This window comes from Rhincodon typus, chromosome 24, assembly GCF_021869965.1.
Source record: "Rhincodon typus isolate 14 chromosome 24, sRhiTyp1.1, whole genome shotgun sequence".
Classification (NCBI taxonomy): domain Eukaryota; kingdom Metazoa; phylum Chordata; class Chondrichthyes; order Orectolobiformes; family Rhincodontidae; genus Rhincodon; species Rhincodon typus.
Window position 1 is genome coordinate 24,174,635 of NC_063355.1, and position 22,192 is coordinate 24,196,826.

General features: G+C 39.0%; 1 protein-coding gene across 2 annotated transcripts in view; it reads left to right on the top strand.

Annotated features, from left to right (window-relative positions):
* atp2a2b (ATPase sarcoplasmic/endoplasmic reticulum Ca2+ transporting 2b) overlaps positions 1-22,192 on the top strand; it is a 75,798-nt gene that overhangs the window by 12,849 nt on the left and 40,757 nt on the right. For both annotated transcript variants that reach the window (XM_020510698.2, XM_048611652.1), the window contains exon 5: positions 7,623-7,761. In XM_020510698.2, coding sequence (XP_020366287.1) covers positions 7,623-7,761 — 139 coding nt within the window. The remainder of the gene's footprint in view (positions 1-7,622; positions 7,762-22,192) is intronic.

Genomic DNA, 22,192 nt, shown 5'->3' on the forward strand with positions numbered 1-22,192 from the left:
TTGGTAACAGGATAGTTTGAAAATAAATGAACAGAAATGAAGTGTTTTTAAACTTCATGTTGAAGTTCTAAATTTGTTAAACTATACTTTTAGATCAGAACTTTCCAAACTATCTTCTAATTTTTTAACAGCTGAAAATGAACTTGACCCCAGACACCGGCAAAATAAAAATAGTATTAAGGCAACACTAACATTCAGTTTCTGACTAAAGTCAGTGTGCTAAAGATCAATATATCATACATCATATAAATATGAAAACCTGTTTTTACAGTAATTTGTAAAAATTTTATCATTTTGCAAACTCATGCAGGTTTCAGCCAAGTTCTCTTTGGTGAAGCTCTCTATCATCTTTCTCATCACCTGCTCACTTTCCTGGTGGATGATGACCTTGTTTTTCCTGTGCTCAGTCAGCTCATTGTTCTGCCTTCCTGCATCAGGTCAGCTTTGAAACATCCTGGGCCCACTGAACTTCACTGTTAGAAGTGTTGTCTGAGATTAGAGTACTGTGGGCTTCTCTGCTCTCCTCCCACCACCACCCACCAGAAAAAACCCAATTGATGGACTTGATCCAGGGCTTCCAAGATTGTCCTGCCAGAGTTTGGGTTATCTTTCCCCAGTTGCACCTCTGAGGAAGGGAAGCTCACCAGCTGAAATGTGGCTCGCAATCCTTGCTTTGGCTAATGTAAATCTGTGTAACTATTTCTCCAGTGTGACAGGAAAACGTGTTGAACAAAACAGTCTCAAATTTATTTTGTGTGTAGTTCAGAACAACGGCTGATTTACATAATGCAAACCCATTGAGGAAAGTGTAGGATGAAGGACCTCTGGCATACTGAATGATTGCACCATTGACCCATTTCCATAATCCTGTTCCAAATTGACACCATAGTTCTCCCAACTTGCCAGGAAGATTCCTGGCGAAGGTGGGTGAATGAACACTTCAAGGTGATCAGAAAGAAAGGCATTAGAAAATGTCAGGCCAAATCCCTAATGGTAATCAAAAATTGGTTCCCTTATGGATGTTACCCAACATCTCATTTACCTCAGCGTGAAATCATTCCTGAAATTTTGTTTGAAAGACCAATGAGCTTCTGAAATGAAAATTATCACAATTAGCCTAGTTCTTTGCTGACATAATCCATCTCTATTAGAAGTTATAGATCAACTTTTCCTCAGTAGCTGATAAACATTTAATACCTGTGTCATGGCTTCACATTGTTGAATTGTTATGAAGGCAGACCTGAATTTGTAAGGGTTGGACTTTGTTTTATATTTGACTGATCTGTCTGAGGTTGAATAGAGTGGGAGCTGTATGTTTTTGCTTTTTTTTTGGAAAACCTTTTGATGGGACAGATAGAAAAATAAATTAAACATGTTGGGAGCTCATAAAGCAAATCGTGGTAGTGGATGGACATTTTTTAGGATTGATGGGATGTTGGTGCTGATGTGCCTCAGGAAAATATCCAGTAGCAAGTTTTATTTTCCATTTATAAATGGGTTTTTGGAAAGAGAGGTTTTCATGACAAATGCACTTTGAGACAGAGACCACAGTATTTTAAAGGAAATGGATGGAAAAGACAGTAAAGATGTTGGAGAAAAGAAGTGAATTAAGTTTATATCATATATGTTTTCATTTCTCTGTAAAACTGCACTGAGTGGCAGCTGTAACTTCTATGTATCAGTGGAAAAATGGCAATACAGCAAACAGCTGAGATCTTGCAGTATATACCACCTTGCTTGTTCTCCAAACTCATTTGGAACCTTTTCTATTTCCTGCACTTTTTTGTTTGTTTGTTTTTTTTGCAAAATCAAAACTTGCTTCTGCAGGTGAGGTAGAGAAGGTATCTGTTGTAGCTTAAATTGAATCTGCTACAAGTAGATCAGGATGCTGCAGATGACTGTATTTTGGAAGGGTTGCTGGTTTGGGATTTTCACCTTGTATTTTCTCTCCTACCTCTGATATGTACTTGTTTTTGAAGGAGGTCACTCCTTTTTTTTTTTGTACGTGGTCGTCCTGGGTGAAATTCCCTTGGGTTTTAAAGTCTATCTCAAGCTCCTAAGTGAAGCCTTTACTGTCCTTGCAGTGCTTCCTTTGGCCATCTTCCAGATTCAAGCTGCAGAATCTAATGCACACAGGTTGGCCATGGTCTCTGCAGTCGCCTATTTACCCACTGGAACCCTGCCAAATATCCCAGATGATGAGGGTGGTCACCTTCACATCGGAGGATGAACAAGAAGCTGGATCACGTGAATATTATATGGTTCCAAAAAGAGGCAGTGACCGAGTGGTATTATCGCTGGACCATTAAATCAGAGACCCAGGTAATGTTCTCTCGACCTGGGTTTGAATCCCACCACAGCAGTTGGTGGAATTTGAATTAAATAAATATCTAGAATTAAGAGTCTAATAATGACCATGAATAAATTACCAATTTGGTGGAAAACCTCATCTTGTTCACTGATGTCCTTTAGGAAAAGAAACTGCCATCCTGACCTGATCTGACCTACATGTGACGTCTGACCCACAGCAATGTGGTTGACTCATAACTGCCCTCTGGGCGAATAGGGATCGGGAATAAATGGTGGGCTAACCAGCGATGCCGCCTTCATATGAATGAATAAAAAGGAGAAAGCCACCGTACTAAAGCAAATTGAGGTGTGCCAACATGGACAACAAATAGATGGCATCTTTAGTGAGATCTGGAATGTTCAGTTCAGCTTTCCAAATTGTGAGCAATCTGAATTTAATATTTAAAGACTAGTTTTAAGAGAGCATTAATACATGGTTCAATGTGGAAAACACTGGCTTTTCCTTGAGAAATTGTAATGATTTATATTTGAAATGTCTTATTTTTCTTAAAGATTATTGCCAAAAGCGTAAGCCTATTGCTGGCAATGCTCCGTCGAATTTAGTTTGATTGGCACTGTTGTTGCCCCTGCTCCTTGTCATTGTGCTGTATTAGGCTGTTCTTTCATAGGATTTGCCATGTGACCCCCATCAGCTCGGAGAATAGATCTAATTATCTTAAATCGGGTTTCTGACTCAGATTTAAGTAGATGATTTTGATGAACCGAAAACATGCAAATTCACTGGTGTTCTGCATTAAGAGGCTTTCAATCGGTTGCTATGGTTTGCTGTTGCATTAAAAGTGACTACTTAATTATGAAATGTGAAAATTCAGCATAATAATAGATTGGTGTTTAACTGCTGCACCACCATAACACATTTTAATTACCAAGTTCAAAGTCATAGGAGCAGGTCATTTTACCTCTTGTCCCTTTTGAGCTTGTAAGTTACTTACATTTTCTTAAAAATTTATTTGCTCACAGGATGAGTGTGCTGAATAGACTAGCTTTTATTGCCTGTTGATAATTGCCTTTTAGGGTGGTGCTGAGCTGCTGCCTTTATACCACTGGAGTTGATGAGGTGGCAGGATGGAGTAGTTACACCCACAACATAGTCTTGTGCTTTGCAGATGATGAGGAACTTGGGAGGCGAGTTGCTTGCCATGGAAATCCTAGGCTCTGACCTGCTTTTGTAGCTGCAGTATGTATTTGATCCAGTTTAGTTCCTGACCACTAGTGACCTTTGGGATGTTAGTGGGAGAATCAGTGATACTAATGCCATTGAATGTTGAGATGGTTAGATTTTCACTTGTTAGAGGCAGTCATTGCCTGACACCTGCGTGGCATGAATGTTACTTGCCACATCTCAACCCTGGATGTTCAAATCTAGCTGCACATGGACATGAACTGTTTCAGTATCTGAAGAGTTAGAAAAAGATGCCAATCATTGTGAGATCATCAGTGAAATACCCCACCTTTGTCCTTATGATGGAAAAAATGTCATTGAAGATGGTTAGGACTAAGCTGCTCCTCTGAGGGGCTTGTGTGATGTCCTGGTACCGAGTATGACACAAAGTTCAGTTACCCCCCCCCCCCGTTCCCCTTTCATCTGATTTTCTCCCCCCCCCCTTTTTGTTTATTACTCCCCTGTTGTGTAGAGCAATTGCTGTCACCGCAACTCTAATTCAGGTCTCTCTCGTCCATCTTTGGACAAAGACTGTGTTTAGGTCAGGAGCTCCATGACCATGGTGATTTCTAAGCAAGTGCCTCTTGATAGTGATGGCGATGACCTCTTCCTCACTTGGCTGCTGATGGAGTGCGAATTATCTGGGTCGAATTTGTCTTTTTGCGTGTCAACAAAACCTACCCGGTCAGTTTTCTTCTCAATGGGTAGATGCTAGCATTGCAGCTGTACAGGCTAGAACAACTGGACGGTGGAGTGGATGAGTGGATAATATTGAAGCATGTGTTTTCAGTACTATTGATGTAATGCTGTCAATACCCATTGCCTTTGCAGTAACCAGTGCCTTCAGCCAATACTTCAAGTGGAGTGAATTGGATTGGCTGAAGACTGGAATCTGAGATACTGGAGATCTCTGGAGTAGACCAAGATGCATTGACCACTTGACAATTTTTTAAAAAATAAGTGGGATGTGGATGTTGTTGGTTGGGCCAGCTTTTATTACCCATTCCTTAAGTTGGTAATGAGCTGTTGTCTTGAACTGCTGTAGTCCTTGGGGTGAAGGGGCACCCACAATGCTGGTAGGGGAATCCTATGAAGAAATGGCAATATAATTCCAAGTCAGGATAGTGAGAGTCTCTTTGACACATGTTCACTTGTGCGCTCTCGCACCTTGGCCTTGACAACAGAATCCAGCCATCTTACCTCCACTCATCTGGAGAAGAAATTTCTACTGACCAGTGGCCTGCTGAAAGAAAAACATTCTCCTCAGCTCCATCTTAAAATGAAGACCCCTTATTTTTAAACTGTCTTCAGTTCTGGTTCCAAATGTGATGGGGAATATTCTTTGTCAATTTCTTGCAGCAGTGTATATTTCAGTAAGATCAACCCTTGGTCCTCTAAATGCTCATTTAGTGCAGTCCTGTTCTACAAAATAACAATTAATGCTGCCGTCATTTGCATTTCTGCTTTGAGATTGAAGGCCAGAGAATGGCACCCGCTTCTTTCAGTTTAAACAATCGCCTCTTTTAGTTCAATTCACATACTGTAGATGTTTGAGGAGACTCATTTGTATTCATTGTAAGGCAGTCTTGCTGTCCTTTTGACTGACCTTATTGTTTTATTAGTAGGGTTGACGAGGGAAAAGGTTTGATTACGTGTTCTGCCTAGTAAACTTTAATTTATGGCAGTCTAAAGGCAATTTTATGCTTAAAGAAAAGTTTTTTGGTAGTTATATAAAAACAGATCTGTGTTGCTTCACTAGACTGGCACTGACCCAGTCTCACAGTTAATGCCTATCTGTTCTGGAAGATTAGCTAGACAATGCCAAAAACAGCATGTACAGTTGGCAAGTCTTGCACAGTGTAACTATTTAGTGGTATTACTATATTAACTAGTAGAAACAGAACACCACCAGTTCATTTTCCTGTGTGTCCCATCTTTTTTTTTGTCCCAGTCGTCTTTGTGCAGCTCTTTTGTCCCTCTCTTTGTATGTGTCTTCCCCAATCCCACCCCCCCACCTCCCCAACACACCACTGACTCTGCTGTACCTTGGCATAGCAGATGCCTCTTCATCAGAGTTGTTGATGAGACAGAAATGTGAAGTGCCTTGAAGCTTTCAGAAAGTTTCAGTAAAGAAAACCTTTTACGTACCTGCTTGTTTGCAAGAGATGAAAGGCCATTTAGAATCTTTCTCTTGGGTATAATCAGCTGACAGCAAAAGCTTGGTGACTGTAAACTGCCTTGCTTGCTTTAGTTCTTTAAACCTTTTTGCTCATTACAATCAGGCACTTTCAGTGGAAGGTGAATTGTTGTCTTTTCAGAGATAGTAGGAACTGCAGATGCTGGAGAATCTGAGATAACATGGTGTAAAGCTGGATGAACACAGCAGGCCAAGCAGCATCATAGGAGCAGGAAGGCTGACGTTTCGGGCCTAGACCCTTCTTCAGAAATGGGGGAGGGGAAGGGGGTTCTGAAATAAATAGGGAGAGAGGGGGAGGCGGATAGAAGATGGACAGAGGAGAAGATAGGTGGAGAGGAAACAGACAGGTAGGTAGGGAGGAGATAGGTCAGTCCTATCCCCTCCTACCACCTCAAGCCGCACCCCCATTTCCTACCTACTAACCTCATCCTGCCCCCTTGACCTGTCCGTCCTCCCTGGACTGACCTATCCCCTCCCTACCTCCCCACCTACACTCACTTTTTACTGGCTCCATCCCCGCCTCTTTGACCTGTCTGTTTCCTCTCCACCTATCTTCTCCTCTGTCCATCTTCTATCCGCCTCCCCCTCTCTCCCTATTTATTTCAGAACCCCCTTCCCCTCCCCCATTTCTGATGAAGGCTCTAGGTCCAAAACGTCAGCCTTCCTGCTCCTATGATGCTGCTTGGCCTGCTGTGTTCATCCAGCTCTACACCTTGTTGTCTTTTCATCCTTTCTCTGCTACTTCCTTCAGTGTTTTGGCTACTATTGTTCTCTTTCAACCCGGATGGAAGATGTGGCAGGTGTTAAAATGAGCTAAACAAAAGAAAATTATTCCTGGTGTAGATGAGTCAGTACTGCATCATAGGAACAATTACTGAATTAGGCAACCACATTGATTTTTGCTTGTAATTATTTGATGACACCAGCAATTTCATGGTGTGATGAATGGAACAAGGGTTTGGCAATTGGAAATGTCACTGCAATCCAACCAATTTTTGAAAGAATAGTACAACTACGATTTACATTTTGATGCATTTAACAAAGTTAAACTTTTCAAATATCCCAAAGACCATTTTTTTTAAACAATTAGTGATGTATTTTTCCTATATTACAATGATAACCATTGCAGAAGTGATAGCCATTGTATCCACGGCAGCGTCCTACAAATAATGTCAGTGATAAGAATTTTTTTTAAGCACTGTTAATTTAGGGATAAATATTGGTGAACATTTTGCAGGATAAGTAGTGCATCAGGCATAACTTGCGTTCTTTGAAGTAGCAGGACTGAATATTTTTTCTATCAGAAGCAGAAAAATCTTCTGTTTTTAAAAGTCTGATCCAGAAGACTGATTTTAAAAATATAAAAAAAACAAATATTATTAGACTTCAGTGCAGTGAGAATGAAATTAAACATGCTCAGAAGGTGCATGTTGCACAAAGCACCAAGTCATGAAAGTTAATATTGATTTGACAAATTCAGAGTTTTATTATCTATTTGTGCAAGTATCAATATTTGAGTAGTACCGAAGTACCATGTAATTTGAGCCATGTTTTGATTGAAAGTTTATCTTTTGCCAAATCTGTTATTTTTAGACTCGGCAGATGTCATTTATACTTCGCGGCTATTCCCATACCCTCAAATTCTTGTCGTCTTTTGCAATGCTGATGGACGTTGCCAATGATATGTTTTGAGAAATGGGCTTCTGTGTTTACTTTTGCTGGCAGTGGTCCACTATGTAGAGCTCCAAACATTTGGCCCCAAATCTCACTGGCTGCCTCTGCAGAAAAACTTTGTTTAAAGTATTGGTGCAGCATGTGCTGAAAATATGTCACTGATAAACTTTCTAAACTGTGCACATACTTTCTACCCCTTACCCCTACCTCCCATTTCAGGAAAAGAATGCAGAAAATGCCATTGAAGCCCTTAAAGAATATGAACCTGAAATGGGGAAAGTTTATCGACAAGACAGGAAAAGTGTACAGAGGATCAAGGCCAGAGAGATTGTCCCTGGAGATATAGTAGAAGTGGCAGGTAGGTGAAATTGAATCTAATGATGCAAAATACTCATCTTTGGTTAGTTAAAACTTTATAAAATACATTAAACAGGTAAGACCATGCACGTGCCCTGAGCCACGTGCATGTGATATTGACATGTGTTTACAAAGACAGATCAATGTCAGTCCTGCTGTAGTCATATCTCAAGTCTTGATTTGTGTCTGTAGCTGCATACGTAAATTATTGTAAGTCTATAAATACTGTATCTTGTTTTGCTTTGTGCCAGGATGATTTTGTGTAGCTGTTTTTTAAATAATGCATAATAATTGTCTACCATAGCTGGAAATTGCATTCAAATTATGAAGACAGTTAATGGGAAAAGATTGCGGCAGTTGATATTCAGTGTTGATAAGAATGTCATCCATTGAGAAATTGGTTTCAAGAAAAAAATATTTTCTTGCTGGTAAGGCACTAGAAGCTGTGGAGAAGCCAAGGAATTTGAGTATCAATGTGCGTGAACAGCTAAAAGCTTGTGGACCGGTACAAAGTTATAAATACTGATTGATTTGGTAGAGGCCTTTGAAATATTAAAAAGAATGTTGTGACAAGGTAGGTACCTGCTTTCGAAACCCAACATAGAAGAGCTTGATCATTTGGGAATGAAATCGGGAAATGTGTGTGTGTTTATTTTCAATTGAAATTAGACTAAGCTGAATAGATATTTGCTAGGTAATAGTACGGGTGGGACATGGAGCAAAGGCAAATTGATCTGTAGTTCAGTTCTATCTAATTAAATGGCACAGTAGGTTTGAGGTTGCTCCACGTTCTCCAAGTAGAAACATGAATTCTTATTGCTTGCATGATTTCTTGAATTGGAATACTACCTACAAAAGTTTGCTAAACATTGAATGGTTAGTGTAGCTATTATTTGGAACCTTATAATGTAGGCCAGGGGATTCTCAAAGTGAAATAAAACAACTTGTTGGAGAAATTCCACAGGTCTGGCAGCATCTGTGGAGACAAAACAGTTAGCATTTGGACCCTTCAGAATTGGTGAAGTGAAGATGGACTCCCAAGTGCAGTTGTAAGCTGACATTATGGATTCATAAGCTCCAAGGCAGTAATGGCTACCATGGAGCTCTGTGTTCCTTGCCTGGTCCCTCAGGTCCTCAGTCTGTAATCGCTGGCTGCCTCAGTTCTCAATAAGGGGCCATGGCAATTTTGACACTGTAAATGGGGTCACAGTTGAAAAAGTTTGGAAAGCATCAGCACAGGCTGTAGATTAGCAATGCCAAATATTGAGAAGGTAAAGGCCCAAACATTCTATTAGGCTGCAAAGTGGTTTTTAACAACTATATCACATAATTTAGCCTGTTGATGAACTTGCTGTAGCTGTTTTTTCTAAACTAGTGAATATGAAGTGTGACTGATAGGCAAAACCACTCTTTCTTAAAAAGAATTGCAATTGCTTTCTAGAATAAATAATTTCTAGATCTTGATCATTCTTTTTTAATTCTCAATGCTTAAAAAACAACTCTGTGGATACTGCAAATCAGAAACAAAAACAGAAATTGCAGGAAACACTCAGCAGGTCTAGCATCCGCTGTAGAGAGAAGTCAGTTTTGTTTTGGATCCAGTGACCCTTCAGTTCTGAAATGTTAACTCTGATTTCTCTCCACAGATGCTGCCAGACCTGAGTGTTTCCAACAATTTCTATTTTTGTTATTCATCAATGCCAGTTTGTCTCAGGAATGAACATGCCTGGTTATAAGCTTGTAACTTGTTACTATAATTTTGGATTTTGTCTAGCTACTTCAAGGTGGAGCATTTCTGTGTATAGCCTTTATTTAGATAATTGGGGAGGTGGAGGGAGAAGGTGAGTTCGCACAGATATAGAATGCTGAATTGTGTGTTTTTCGTGATACATATTGGTGTGGAAAAGAGAAGCTGCTCAGATGGTTTTGCAAATATTTAATTTCACTTAATGGATATTCCCCCCCCATCGGGGATTCAGTTTTCATTTGTCCTTCATCATCTATCCTTTGTTGTGATAGAACTCTGCAAGTACTTTGCTTGGTTAGAGGACATTAAGGTTATTGGTATTCAGTGAATCCTTTTATTGTGTATGTGATGAGAATAATGAATAATGTTAGTAATTGAAGTGAATGGAGGATAGGAGAGGGGGAAGAAAGAAAGCAAGCTTCTCATTTGAAGGATAAATGTTGCTATTTGAATTTGTTGATTTCTTTTTTTTTCGTTTTCCACTCCCATATGTTTTCTCTTTCAAAATTTAATGTGAACTATCCTTGAACTCCAGAGAATGATTACTGAATTAGTTTGGGAAAGTAGAAGTTTACAATCTTACTGGGTATCTCAAATCAATGTCAGTTCAACAAGGTGAAAACTTTTCCTGGCAGGTATTATATTAACAAAAGTGTTTTTACTCTTCTGTTCTTAACTCGCCTGATTAATTTTAGAGGTTGGGAAAGACAACTTACAATTTTAAAGCCAGCTTTTGTTTTCAGACCCTATTCAAAAGTTTTTGAAAATAGTCAAATATATTTTAATCAGTCATACCCCATTTTTGTATTTTTCTTTGTGTTCCTCCAAGTGACTGGTTAGTGTTCAATCTGCATGATATCAGTAAAATCTTTATTTTTTTAAAAAAAACTAGTGAGCACTTCTACCTAGCATCCTTGTTTATCCTAGAGTACAGATAAACAAGATAATGTAAAATATAAATTGCAACGGTGTATCATTGACATAATGCAACATCTGATGGTGTTACGAAATTGATACCATGCCAGATGAGATGGTTGGATTGTTTACCAAAACTTGAATATTTTACAGAGAATCTTAAGGCAAGGGTGCTAAAGGCTTAGTTTTAAGGAGGGAATTCCACTTAGTACTAGGTCAGTCAAACCTACCCTTCTAAATCTTTTAAGCTGTTTCCTGGCCATGTTTCTGAATCAAATTTATTTTTGTAATGCGTGAAATCAGTTCTTAAAATCTGCACTGATCATTTTGTCCCAAATCTCCAACGGTAATCTGTTCTATGCTACTACCATCTTACTTTTAAAAAAAAAAACAAATTGCCTAAACTACTGAATTTCTTGACAAGGTTAACTGTAGTTGCATCCCCAATACTCAAATCTTGTGATTGACTGAAATTTTATAGATCGAATGTCTTGGCTTGCTATTAGGTTCTTTCTCTTCAGTGAGTGAAATAATGTATGATGATTCTTTCTCAGAGCCCAGTCCTCTAATTCATTAATCTACCTCCCCTGGACTCTATCTATCTATTCTTAATCTTTGTAATATGAAGGTCTCACCTCAAGATATATTTGACTTAATAATCTTTTTAGTCTTAATATTATACACTACCCCAACATCATTTTACTTTAGCAATTAAACCACAGTTCAGTGTTCATAGTTAATGTCTTAAAAATAAGCTAACCTTTTATTCTGCTCTGTGGTCTTAAGAACATTGCCATACAATATGTAATGCAGATTCTGGCTTGTTCTACTAAATCTGACTTAAAACAATGCACGTTAAACTTCATTTGCCATCTCTGTCCATCGACCTAGTCTGTCAAGATCCCATCATGACAGCAGTCTGAGAACACTCATCAAGTACAATTTTCATCAAATCTTTTCAAGCTCCTTGTATGGTAATAGTAGGATTGGATGAATGTTTGTTTAAGCTCACAGCTGTTTCCCTTTTATGCATGTTCAAAAAACCCACTGTAAACAAACATTACACTAGCAACTGCACTGTCACCAACAAACAGTCTCAAATCAATCCATTAAAGTGGTCTTGACAGATTTAACCAACATTTTTTCAAAGTTTTTATATCTCTGCTATGATGAGGATACTAATTTATCATCTCATTTCAGAATAAATCTGCTGTGTTTCTTTTAACTTGAATTTTAGTGGCCTATTCTGAACTAGCAAACTTATTGTTGCAACAGGTGAAAAGGGGTGAATTGGCTATCCTGTTTTCAACCTCCTGGATTTGCTGCAACGAAGATTTAATAATCTTGCAGCTATACCTCAGCCCATTTAAAGTGGGTTTAACTAGTTAATCCAAAATATTAAGGCCCCAATATTGTTCGTTCTTGTGGGGAATAGATAAAAGGAGGAGTTTTATTTGTCTTGCGCTTGGTAAGTAATATGCAACAACAGACAGCTACACCAAGCGTAAGTGCAAAATTTAAAATGGGCTGAACACCAAAAGGAAAGTGAAATAAAAGCAGTTTAAAGTACTTGGGGTACCTCTGAAGGTGTAAAAATTTTAACCTGAGATCATGGTTGGCTAATGATATCCAGAACCTGCAGCAGCCATGAGTTTGACTGATACCTTTTTGATTTCACAGATGTTTGGATGTTTCTCCAGTTTATGCTTTTAGCATTTGCTTTGAGTCAGTGTGAGAGAGCCTTCCAGTTCAGCTGAGCAAATACCTCTCTGCAGTGCCAAAACATTTGCCTGAAATACAGTTCATTTGTGTATTTCCATGTCTGTGATCCACTTGTTTCCAAGCTAGATAATTGGAGGCAAGTTCTTAATTTTTACTATGTAAAGTATGATTTACCAACAGGAGATACACGTTTCTTCATGCCTGACTAGTTTCAGTCTTTTGTTGATAAAATGTTAACTTCATTTCAGCTGCTTTGTTTGGTCTGCACTTAGTTTCTTGCAATATGATCTTTTGAGTGGTCACTATCCATTTTTTAAGACTCTAATTAAACTATTTCAGCCCATGAATGTCCAAAGTATTAACGTCAGCAGATGAAAGTCAAAAATTGATAGTTCATATTCTATCACTGTGTGTATTTATGTTTATACCTTGGCAGAGTAGAAAGAAAAGTAACTCTGGACTAACTGATGCTGTGTTTATCTGGTGGTTTATCCTGTCATTGTGTGATAGTCTGTTGGATTTTCTTCTAAAAAAGCACTTAGTTCTTGTATGTTTAAAATGATTTTGGATCATGACTGCAGAGCTGACTTCACAGTATTGTAAAGGTTTTTTGTTACAATTTGTAAAGAATGTAAACTTTAGTTTTATTTCATTATTTGCATTCATAAGTGGGGGAAAATTGGGAAATAAAATCAGATTTTTAAAAAAAAATTAAGTGTTTGTTTGTCTGTGTTTCCCTCCTCCACAACCGATGTTTGCTTTATCTTCGGACGCGTACTACTTTTCTTTCTCCTGACTTTACCCATCACATCATTTGACATTCACATACTGCTGTTGTAATCATAATATTTATGTAGCTGCTGCAGTTCAGTTTCTGATCATCAACTGACATGTGGATAGTGTCTATTCAGTGATAGAATGCAATTAAATGTGCCGCACAGAGGCCATTCAGACACTTGAGTACCAGATCCTCTGAAGAGCAACCAAACCGGTTGGTCCTATTCCCTTGCTCTTTCCTCTCACCCCTGATATTTTATCTAAGTATTTAATTTTCTTTGCAAAGCTGGATTTAATCTATTTCCCCTGTCCTAATGAGGCAATGAATTTCAAACCCAATTACTTTTAGCATTGTAAAAGGGATGTTCATTTAGTTTTTTTGTTTGTTAAAGCCTTGCAAAAATGTAGACAGATTTGTTTCTGCACTGCAAAGCTTGTAAATTTTTTTGTTCTTTCTCTACCAGAGTTTATTAGGTTGTTTTGTATTTGGCACATGTTTGGTATTTGCCATCAGAAAGATACAAAATATTTTTAACAGGTTTGTGATCTTGAATAACTGTAACTGACTATATCAAATTTTTGATATTGAAACCTATTCCTATTTTAGTAGAAGAGCTTGATTTGGGTATTTTATAAAATAGTGGTTCACCTCCCAGATTCCAATAAATACACTTGGAACTTCCAGCTGCATGACAGACGGAGGAACACGTTACTTGAAAGTATAATATTCCAAGGATTTACTGGCTGAATAATGTGTGACATTAAACTTGGGTATTTGGAAAGATGGTATTTTTTGTGGGATCCTATGGCCTCTTTCACATTTCTCCGAATTTGTCATCCTAATTTCTTGTGATATGTTGACTTTACATGGCATGTTGGTATGGGCATCTGGGTGACTAACCAGTGCGAAGATGAGAATATCAACTCGTGAGCTCACATCCTAATAATGCTTTTGTGCTAAAGTCGTTCAAGAACGTGAGCCCCAAGGGAGCATTGGCCAACTCCTGGTGTTAATTAAACTCCTAACCATTGCGGTAGATCATTCATCAGGGAGCCATGCAAATTCCAAAGGATGGATGCTTGCTGCAACTTTCAAATCAGAAAACTGATTATTAAATCAGTTTGTAGCATCATAGTCCAAAAAGTTGGAACATCAACTCTGTTTGCAGTAATCTCATCTACCTTCCTCTTCCACTGTATTTAACACTCATCAGCTTCTGGCCTGCAAATGTTTTCATGTTTTGCTGCCACAACTGTCCATCCTTGGTCTAGTACTGATTCTAGTGACTTCCTTTTCTTTGGATCTTGCTCCCTGCTCTTCAGATTTGCCATGCTCACCTTGCTGTACAAATAAAACCTCATATCATCTTAACAACGAACATCACTACTTCAACCACTGGTCTTTCCTGCAGTTGAGGATAATGGGTGAGCCGTCTAAGCTTGAGGAGTGTGGGGGTTATCAATTGAAGGCCATCCAGCTCGCAAAGAGGAGTACTCCGCAGTTCAGGCAAGAGAGATTGAGAGTGCCTCATTTACAACTTCCATGTTTGTAGCCAAAAATGGATGACAAGAACAAGGTGACCGATGGCTGCAGCTCTGACCAGGCTGATAGGGAGACCCCCAAAACCTTCCTGGAATGATGGCCCCCTGCTCAAACACTGGTGGTTGCCTCCAGGAGCTCCCCTAGCCCAATCATACCTTGTGGTCCTGCAGCCTGACTGGAAAGTTCCAGTTAGCTTATTTCTTACAGTAGGTTTACATCTGCCAATTGTTTGCCTTAATTAACTATTTGCCACTGATAGGCAGGTTGTTCTTCTTGACTACATTTCTTTCAGGAAGGTGGTGCCAGGAAACCAGCATGCTGACTGTCTGAATGAAATTTTACACTTGCCTGCACTTGCTATGGGGTGAAAATTTATTCCTCTGTCCATGCAGGAAGTTGTGGAAAAGCCAATGACCTGTCCAACTTGTTAGTAGAAATCTGAGCGAATGCTCCCTCTTTATTCAAATGGAAAACATTTCATAGTAATCTTAGAACTTGCTTTGAGAATCAAACTTTTGTTACATAGGTTATCCTTTAAAGGGTCCACACTGGACAGTTTTTTTGTTTACTATCTTTATGAATACTCCATGCTAGGCATGAACAACTTATTACTTTTCCACAGTTGTGTACATAATGCCTGAATAATGTTACAGAGGTGACTTAGTGATAGTGGAGTTGAGTGCAAATCTCATTTTAAAAAATTGAACAAGTAAGAATTGAGGTGTTTTTAACCTCTCTATACATAGATATATTGGCCTGTGCTATTGAATTTGTTGCCTAACCCTAGTGGTGAAAACTAACAAGTACAGTACTTTGTAGCTTCATTGTTCAAGCAGGTGTTAACGTGGTGTGACATCCCTTGTCGTAGTGACTGTAGACAGCTTGCCCATGTAGGGAAATGGCATAGTACCTAGCAGCAGGGTGCATCTCTGGGTCTGGGATTTCAGGCAGCCATCCAATGACATTTGTAGGCCCTGGTGAATATCTTTGTCACCAGAGACATTGCCGGAAGCATTTGGCTAGTTAGGTTCTTCATGTCATTACGAGTAATTGAAAACTATGTGCTATCTTAGTAATTGACTGACAGAAAAGCGTACAAAAATAGCAGCAATTTATTGTTGCGTCAGTGAAGATAATACATTTGTGAAATTAGAATCAAACTGAGAAAAATCAGCCATGTAATTGCAAGAGGATTGTATTCTAGGTGTGAGGGATGAGTGTGTTGAAAGTATTCTTAAATTGTGGAGGGATTTAAAAACCTCTACAAAAGTAAATCTGAATAATGCAAGCTTTTCTATATTCAATTAGTTAGATTATGCTCTGCCTTGATGAAAGAAGCAGATTTGGAATCTCATTGTTGGGATTTATAGAATACCTGACCCGTACTTTCAAATAGATCAGCAAGGATTTATTTGCAGCACAGAGTGCTAAACAAAATGTCAGGGTACTAAAATACAAAAAAAAACAATAGTGATGTAGGAGACTACCTTTTTTTTTACAGTTTTCAAAGTTGATGTGGTGCCAGATCACTGCATTAATTGAGCTGAAGCCTTCAATTTGGAAGTGTTTTTTTTTTTGGAGAAGTTTTTCAAAGAGCATAGACTATGCTCCAGTGGACTTATGAATATTTCTGAAAACATCCGAACAATTTCTTGGAATGGGTTGGCTGCAATTTACAACAACTGAAAAAAATTGGAATCAAATATTTTAATTTTAAATTAACTGCTATTTTGGATTGATGAGGGATATGATTGTATTTTCCTGTAATCCTCTTTTTTCCTCAAATTGATCATTGTGCTACTTCTTATTCAATTGCAGCCCCCACACCCCACCTCTTCCCCACCCCCAACTCCCCAACCTAGCACTTGTTGAAGGATTTTTTTAAGTTGGGAAACTTGAGAGTTCAGTTAATGTAAAGGAACTTAATTGTAGCCTTGATCACACATTTTTGACACACTGCACTATCACACAATGTGTCACAGACTACTGACAACTGTCTCCGCAGTAGTTTGCAAGTTCATGTTTTCAGTTCAATCTATTTAAGGGATGCTAAGTTCAGGAAGGGAAAATTAACGTGTCAGGGACCTCCATAGTTGCTCAATCAAAGCTGAAGAAACCAGTGAAAGTAGTTGTATCTGACAATCACTGCCGTTGTTTCTTAAAGTTGTATCCAGCAGCACCATGGTTGTTGGTGTCATAACTGGATCTGTTCTTGATGCTCCCCACCCCTGGGGATGGGGTGGGGGGCTGATGGAGGAGCAAGTCAACATATTTCAGACATGAGGTTTTCCAAGTCATTCTTTTTCTCTTCTCTTTGGTTCTGTTGTACATTTTTTAATACCTAATCCATCAAACTTCCTGTTTCTGCCCAACTTGTGAAACAACTGTTTATTTTTGCTGGATACGTTTGACTTTCAGTTTGCTTGCTGCTGAATTGTACTTCCTGGTTCTCCTTGCAGATATTTGCTGCTCCTTTTCTCTGCAGCTCTGTAATCACGCAGCAGCAGGTTTTATGCTGGGAACAAAAGTAAAGAACTATGGGTTGTTTTCCTAGGTACTGGATTAAAAGTAAGATTGATGGAATTTTGCTAGAGGATTGTTTGCCCTGCTGATGTTTTGTATGTGGTTTGCACTTCTGTAGCTTGTGTGCGTCTTGGTTAGCATTCAATTGAATCACACGTGGGATTTGCATGCCAGCTCTGTATTAAATCAAAATTGGTTTGTAAACTGCAGGGTTGCGTTTTTGTTCAGTAGTACACTTCAGACGTCTGGTCAAAAATGCTGCATTGTTAATATGTGATTGTCACGCCAGGGGTCCTTTGTCTTAGATATGTGAATCCAAACACAGTAATGTGACCAAGTAAATAAAGTAAAAGGAAGATTCCTAGCTTAACGATTTTTTTTAATTGTTGAGTTCTAACTTGTACTGCATTTTAGATGACCTTGGGCTTTTGGGCACATTTTATGGCAAATGTTTATAAAGTTTATACTTTAATGTGCAGGAAGGTAAAGTCCTGGCTAATGTGTCTAATTGTGCACTGGTCTGTTGCTGGAAAGGAACTGCTTTAGACATTTGCTTTGAATTGATGATGCAATGATTCCTTTATTTAAATGCCCCTCTTTTTATAATCCTTATTTTTCACACATAATAGAGTAGTGTTGTTTTTGGTGAGAAGTTTTTTTTTATTTGCTCAACATTTCATGGTGTTCAGTTGACTGTTAACTGAGATTTGCATCAACCTGTTCTGTTTGTACAGCATGGACAATGTCCTTCAGTCCATGTTGTCCCAGCCAACCAGATATCCTAAACTAACCTAGTCCACTTTGGCCATATCCCTCTTAAACCCTTCCTGTTCATATACCCATCCAGATGCCTCTTAAATGCTGTAATTGTACCAGCCTTCCCCACTTCCTCTGGCAGTTCATTCCATACACGCACCATCCTCTGGGTGAAAAAGTTGTCTCTCTGGTCCTTTTTTTTTTTTTGTTTTTAAAATCTTTCTCCTCTCTCTTTAAACCTATGCCCTCTGATTTTGGACTCCCCTACCCTGTGAAAAAGACCTTGGCTATTCATGCGCCCCTGCGCCCTCCCCCAATTTAAAACCTCTATAAAGTCACCATTCAGCCTCCAGTGCTTCAGGAACTATAGCCGCTGCCTATTCAACCTCTCCCTGTGGCTTAAACCCTCCAATTCCAGCAACATCTTTGTAAATCTTTTTTGAACTCTTAAGATTATATCCTTCCTATATCAGGGAGAACAGAATTGAATGCAGTTTTCCAAAGGTGGCCTCACCAATGTCCTACACAGCTGCAACATGGCATCTCCTACTCCTACACTCAATGCACTGACCAGTGAAGGCCACCTTCACCACCCTGTTTACCTGCAACTCCATTTTTAAGGAACCGTGTACCTGCACACCTAGATCTTTTTTCAGCAATGCTCCCAAGGCCCTACCATTTAACTGTATAAGTCCTGCCCTGGTTTGCATTACCAAAATGCAACACCTTACATTGATCTAAATTAAACTTCATCTGCCAGTCTTCCGCCCATTGGCCTATCTGATCAAGGCCCTGTTACTTTTTATGTTGTCATCAGAATGTGTTGCTTGAGTGACATAAGCTATAAATATTATATGTTTTGCATATTTGTTGCCTTCAATTGTTTTGAAGGCAACATAGTTGGTATCAGTGATTGTCACACAGGTCATATGCCTTGGATGATAATTTGTGGAATAAAGCACAGCAGTAAGATCAAGCAGTTTGGGTAGAATACCAGCTCATCCACATTGCGTAAGAAACAAGTGCTGGAACTGGTTCTTCTGTGTTATATAACTCCTAGCCTCATTAGGGGAAACACTGTGATCAAGAAGTTTAAATCCTGAACGCAATCTTTTGCATGAGTTATGAAAGTAAATTAACAGCATGCCTGAACAGTTCACTCGCTGCAATCAAATCTACTCAAGCTTACATTGGATGAATAGGTCATATTTGAAGTATGTGCATCACATCAGGCTTCTTTGTTCTAAAAGAAGTTCAGTTTTGAACTAACAAGTTGGAACTGATCCCGATTTTTGGTTGTACCTTTTTTCTTGGCTTTGAGTTCTTGCAGTGATCTGAGTCACAGTCTAGCCTTGCATTGGGGTAAGTTGAAAATTTAAAGTGGATTGACTTGTTTGTCCTCAATTTTTATTTCCATCTGTTGGGGTTTCACTGTGGCAAATCATTCTGTGGCTCTGTTCACCCAGCTTTTGAGCCTCAAGCCCCACAAGGTATTGGGCTTGAAGCTGTGCCCTCACTAATTCTGAGCCTTGGCTGGCACTATTAAACCTGTTTAAACTACTTAAAATCTTGTGTTTACCAGTCATGCTGCTCTGCTCTGCCATTTGATGATACCATGGCTGATCCAATAATTCTCAACTCCATCTTTCTAGCTTATCCTCATTATCCTTGATTACCTCTGTGATTAAAGAAATCTGGCTATCACAACTTTGAGTACACTCTAACTCTGCTTCAACAGACCTCCTGTAGTAAGGATTCGTAGATTCACTGCCTTCTGAAGAAGCTCCTCCTCATCTGTCTTAAACATGTGATCCCTTTATGATGAGATTATGCTCTCTGGTCCTAGACTCTCCCACAAGGGGAAACTATTTCAAGTCCCACCAGAATCTTGTATTTTTCAGTAAAGTTACCTTTGTTCTTCAAAACACCAATGACCTCAGGCCCGAACTGATCAACTTCTCATAAGATTGTCCCTCCAGACCTAGGATCATCTGAGCCTTCCCTGAACTGCCTCCGATTATCATAAATTCCCCGATTATTAGAGGACCAAAACTGTTCACCGTATTCGGGTGTAGTCTGATAGTGCCTTTTTACAGTTTTAACAAAACCTCTGTTTTATACTCCATTCCCTTCGAAATAAAGACTGTGTTCCACTCACCTTCCCTATTACCCACTGAACTTGTATACCAGCTTTTTGCGATTCATGCGTAAGAATCCCCAGATTATTCTATGCTGCAGTTTTCTGCAGTCTTTCTTTAGTTAAATAACGCTTACCACTTTTTTTTCCCTCCCCCTCATCCTGCCAAGGCTCATAACCTCATAACTTCACAGTTGGTTTATAAATGTAGGAAATTTTCATCAACTCACTTAACCGAACTTTTTTTTTCCTCTGTAGATTGTCATCCTCATTACTTGCCTTCCTGCTATTTTTGTATCATCCATGAACTTGGTGATAGAGCAACCACTTCTGTTATCCAAGTTACTAATATACATTGTGAATATTTGTGGCCCCAGCACTGATCCCTGTAGGACTCCACTAGTTACAGATTTCCAACCTGAAACTGCATCCCTGCATTTCAATTGTCTTTCTGTTAGCCAATCCTCTACTCGTGTTACCCCCAATACCATGGGCTCTTATCTTGAGTAACCTAATGTGAGATATTGTAATCAACTCCTCCTCTTGAAATTCCAACATTATTACACCCACTGCTTTCCCTTTATCCTGTTACCTCTTCAAAGAACTTTCTTATTGTCAGGCATGATTTGCCCTTCATCAAGCCATGCTGACTCTGCTTGATTATATTATCTATTTCTAAAGTGTTCTGCTAGTAATCCTTTACAATTGACACAGCATTTTCGCAGTGACACTTAAGTTGTAGTTACTTGTTTTTGCCTCCTTTGCTTTTTCAGTTCGGGTGTTACATTGGCAGTATTCCAATCCTCACTTTCTCAATCTAAGGATTCTTGGAAGATTACTGCCAGAACATCCACTATTTCTGTAGCTACATTTTTTTTTTTAAAGATCTAGGATGTAACTTCTCTGGTCTAGGGAAGTTTTTGGCCTTTATCCCTGATATTTACACTGCTACTTTTTCTCTAGGGATAGGATCTTGCATTTATTTCTCTCTCTTCCCACCACTCCCACAGTCCGTTGATTTTGTCTTTGTATCTTTGGAATGTCGTTGGTGTCCTCCTACCACCACCGAGCCCATTCCCAACTCCCAAGACTGATGTGTGGAACCATTTCCTGGTTTAGTACAAAGTCCAGGCTGATGCTTTGGGGCGGCACTGACCGGTTAAGCCAAAGACCCACCTGCCCCCTCAGTTGGATGGAAAAGGTTCCACAGCATTGTGTGAACTAGAGCAGGAGTTTTTCATGGGTCCTGAACAATATTTTTTCAACACCAACCACTGACATGCTTTAAAATAAAGGGTTATTTGACTTTTTCTTTCTTAGCTAGTTGTGGAACTTGCAGTGTGCAAATTGACTGCATCTTGAAGTGTTTCAGCACTAACAGTACTTCAAAAGCATGGTTTCTGAAGCACTTTGGGATATGCTGAGTTCGTGCAGCACTTTATAAATAGGTTTTAAAATTAGTTCACTAAATCCTTAAATCCTATGTTATTAATATCAAATATTTATTTGGGGAGGAGAATTACTGTTTGACACCTGTATCCATGGAAGAATATTTTACTGTACATTTTTGCATTCATCATTTTTGTAGTCTTTCCGTACCAGAGTGGCTCTCTTTCCCCTTTTTTAAGCACTAAAAGCCAAGCTCACTGAGAAATCATGTAAGATTGCGCAAATTCATTTTATGTGAAGTGAGTAGTGCTGCATTTGAACAAAAATCTAGAGCTGCTGACTCATTGTGCCATCCTGTTACTTTGTAATTGCGCTTGCATTGTTAAGTACCAAACTTGTTTAAAGGCTTCCAAACACCTCAAAGGGGGTTTGTGATTACCTGTTGGCTGTGTAGTCAAATGTAGTGGCTCTTTTTTGTACACACATTATTTTAAAATAATAAACAGAGACCAGTGACTCCCCACCCCCTATTATTAGCTGGCTTGGATGTTGCCGATCCCCTCCCACCTCTTTTTTTTTTTGAATGGTACGGTGGAATCTTTAATATTCAGCGCGTCTAGTTTCATGTCAGAAGCAGCGCTTGTTGATATGCTGGACAACCAGGCTTTCCTCAGAAGTATGTTCAGTCTTGAGCCTCATTTTAATGTTAAGTTCCAAAACTAGCTTTTAGTGAAGATCTTGCAGAGTAAAATTCAGTCATGTTGACTGGGATGTTGTGAACAGAGACTTCCGCTGAAAAAGAGGCACTAATGTGGAGTAAGAATTGGTGTGAAAGTGCACATCAGATCATATTGTTCTGGTCCAGACAGGACCAGCTGCTGTTCTAATTTTGTTATGGTGAATAACCATTTCCACTTATGGAA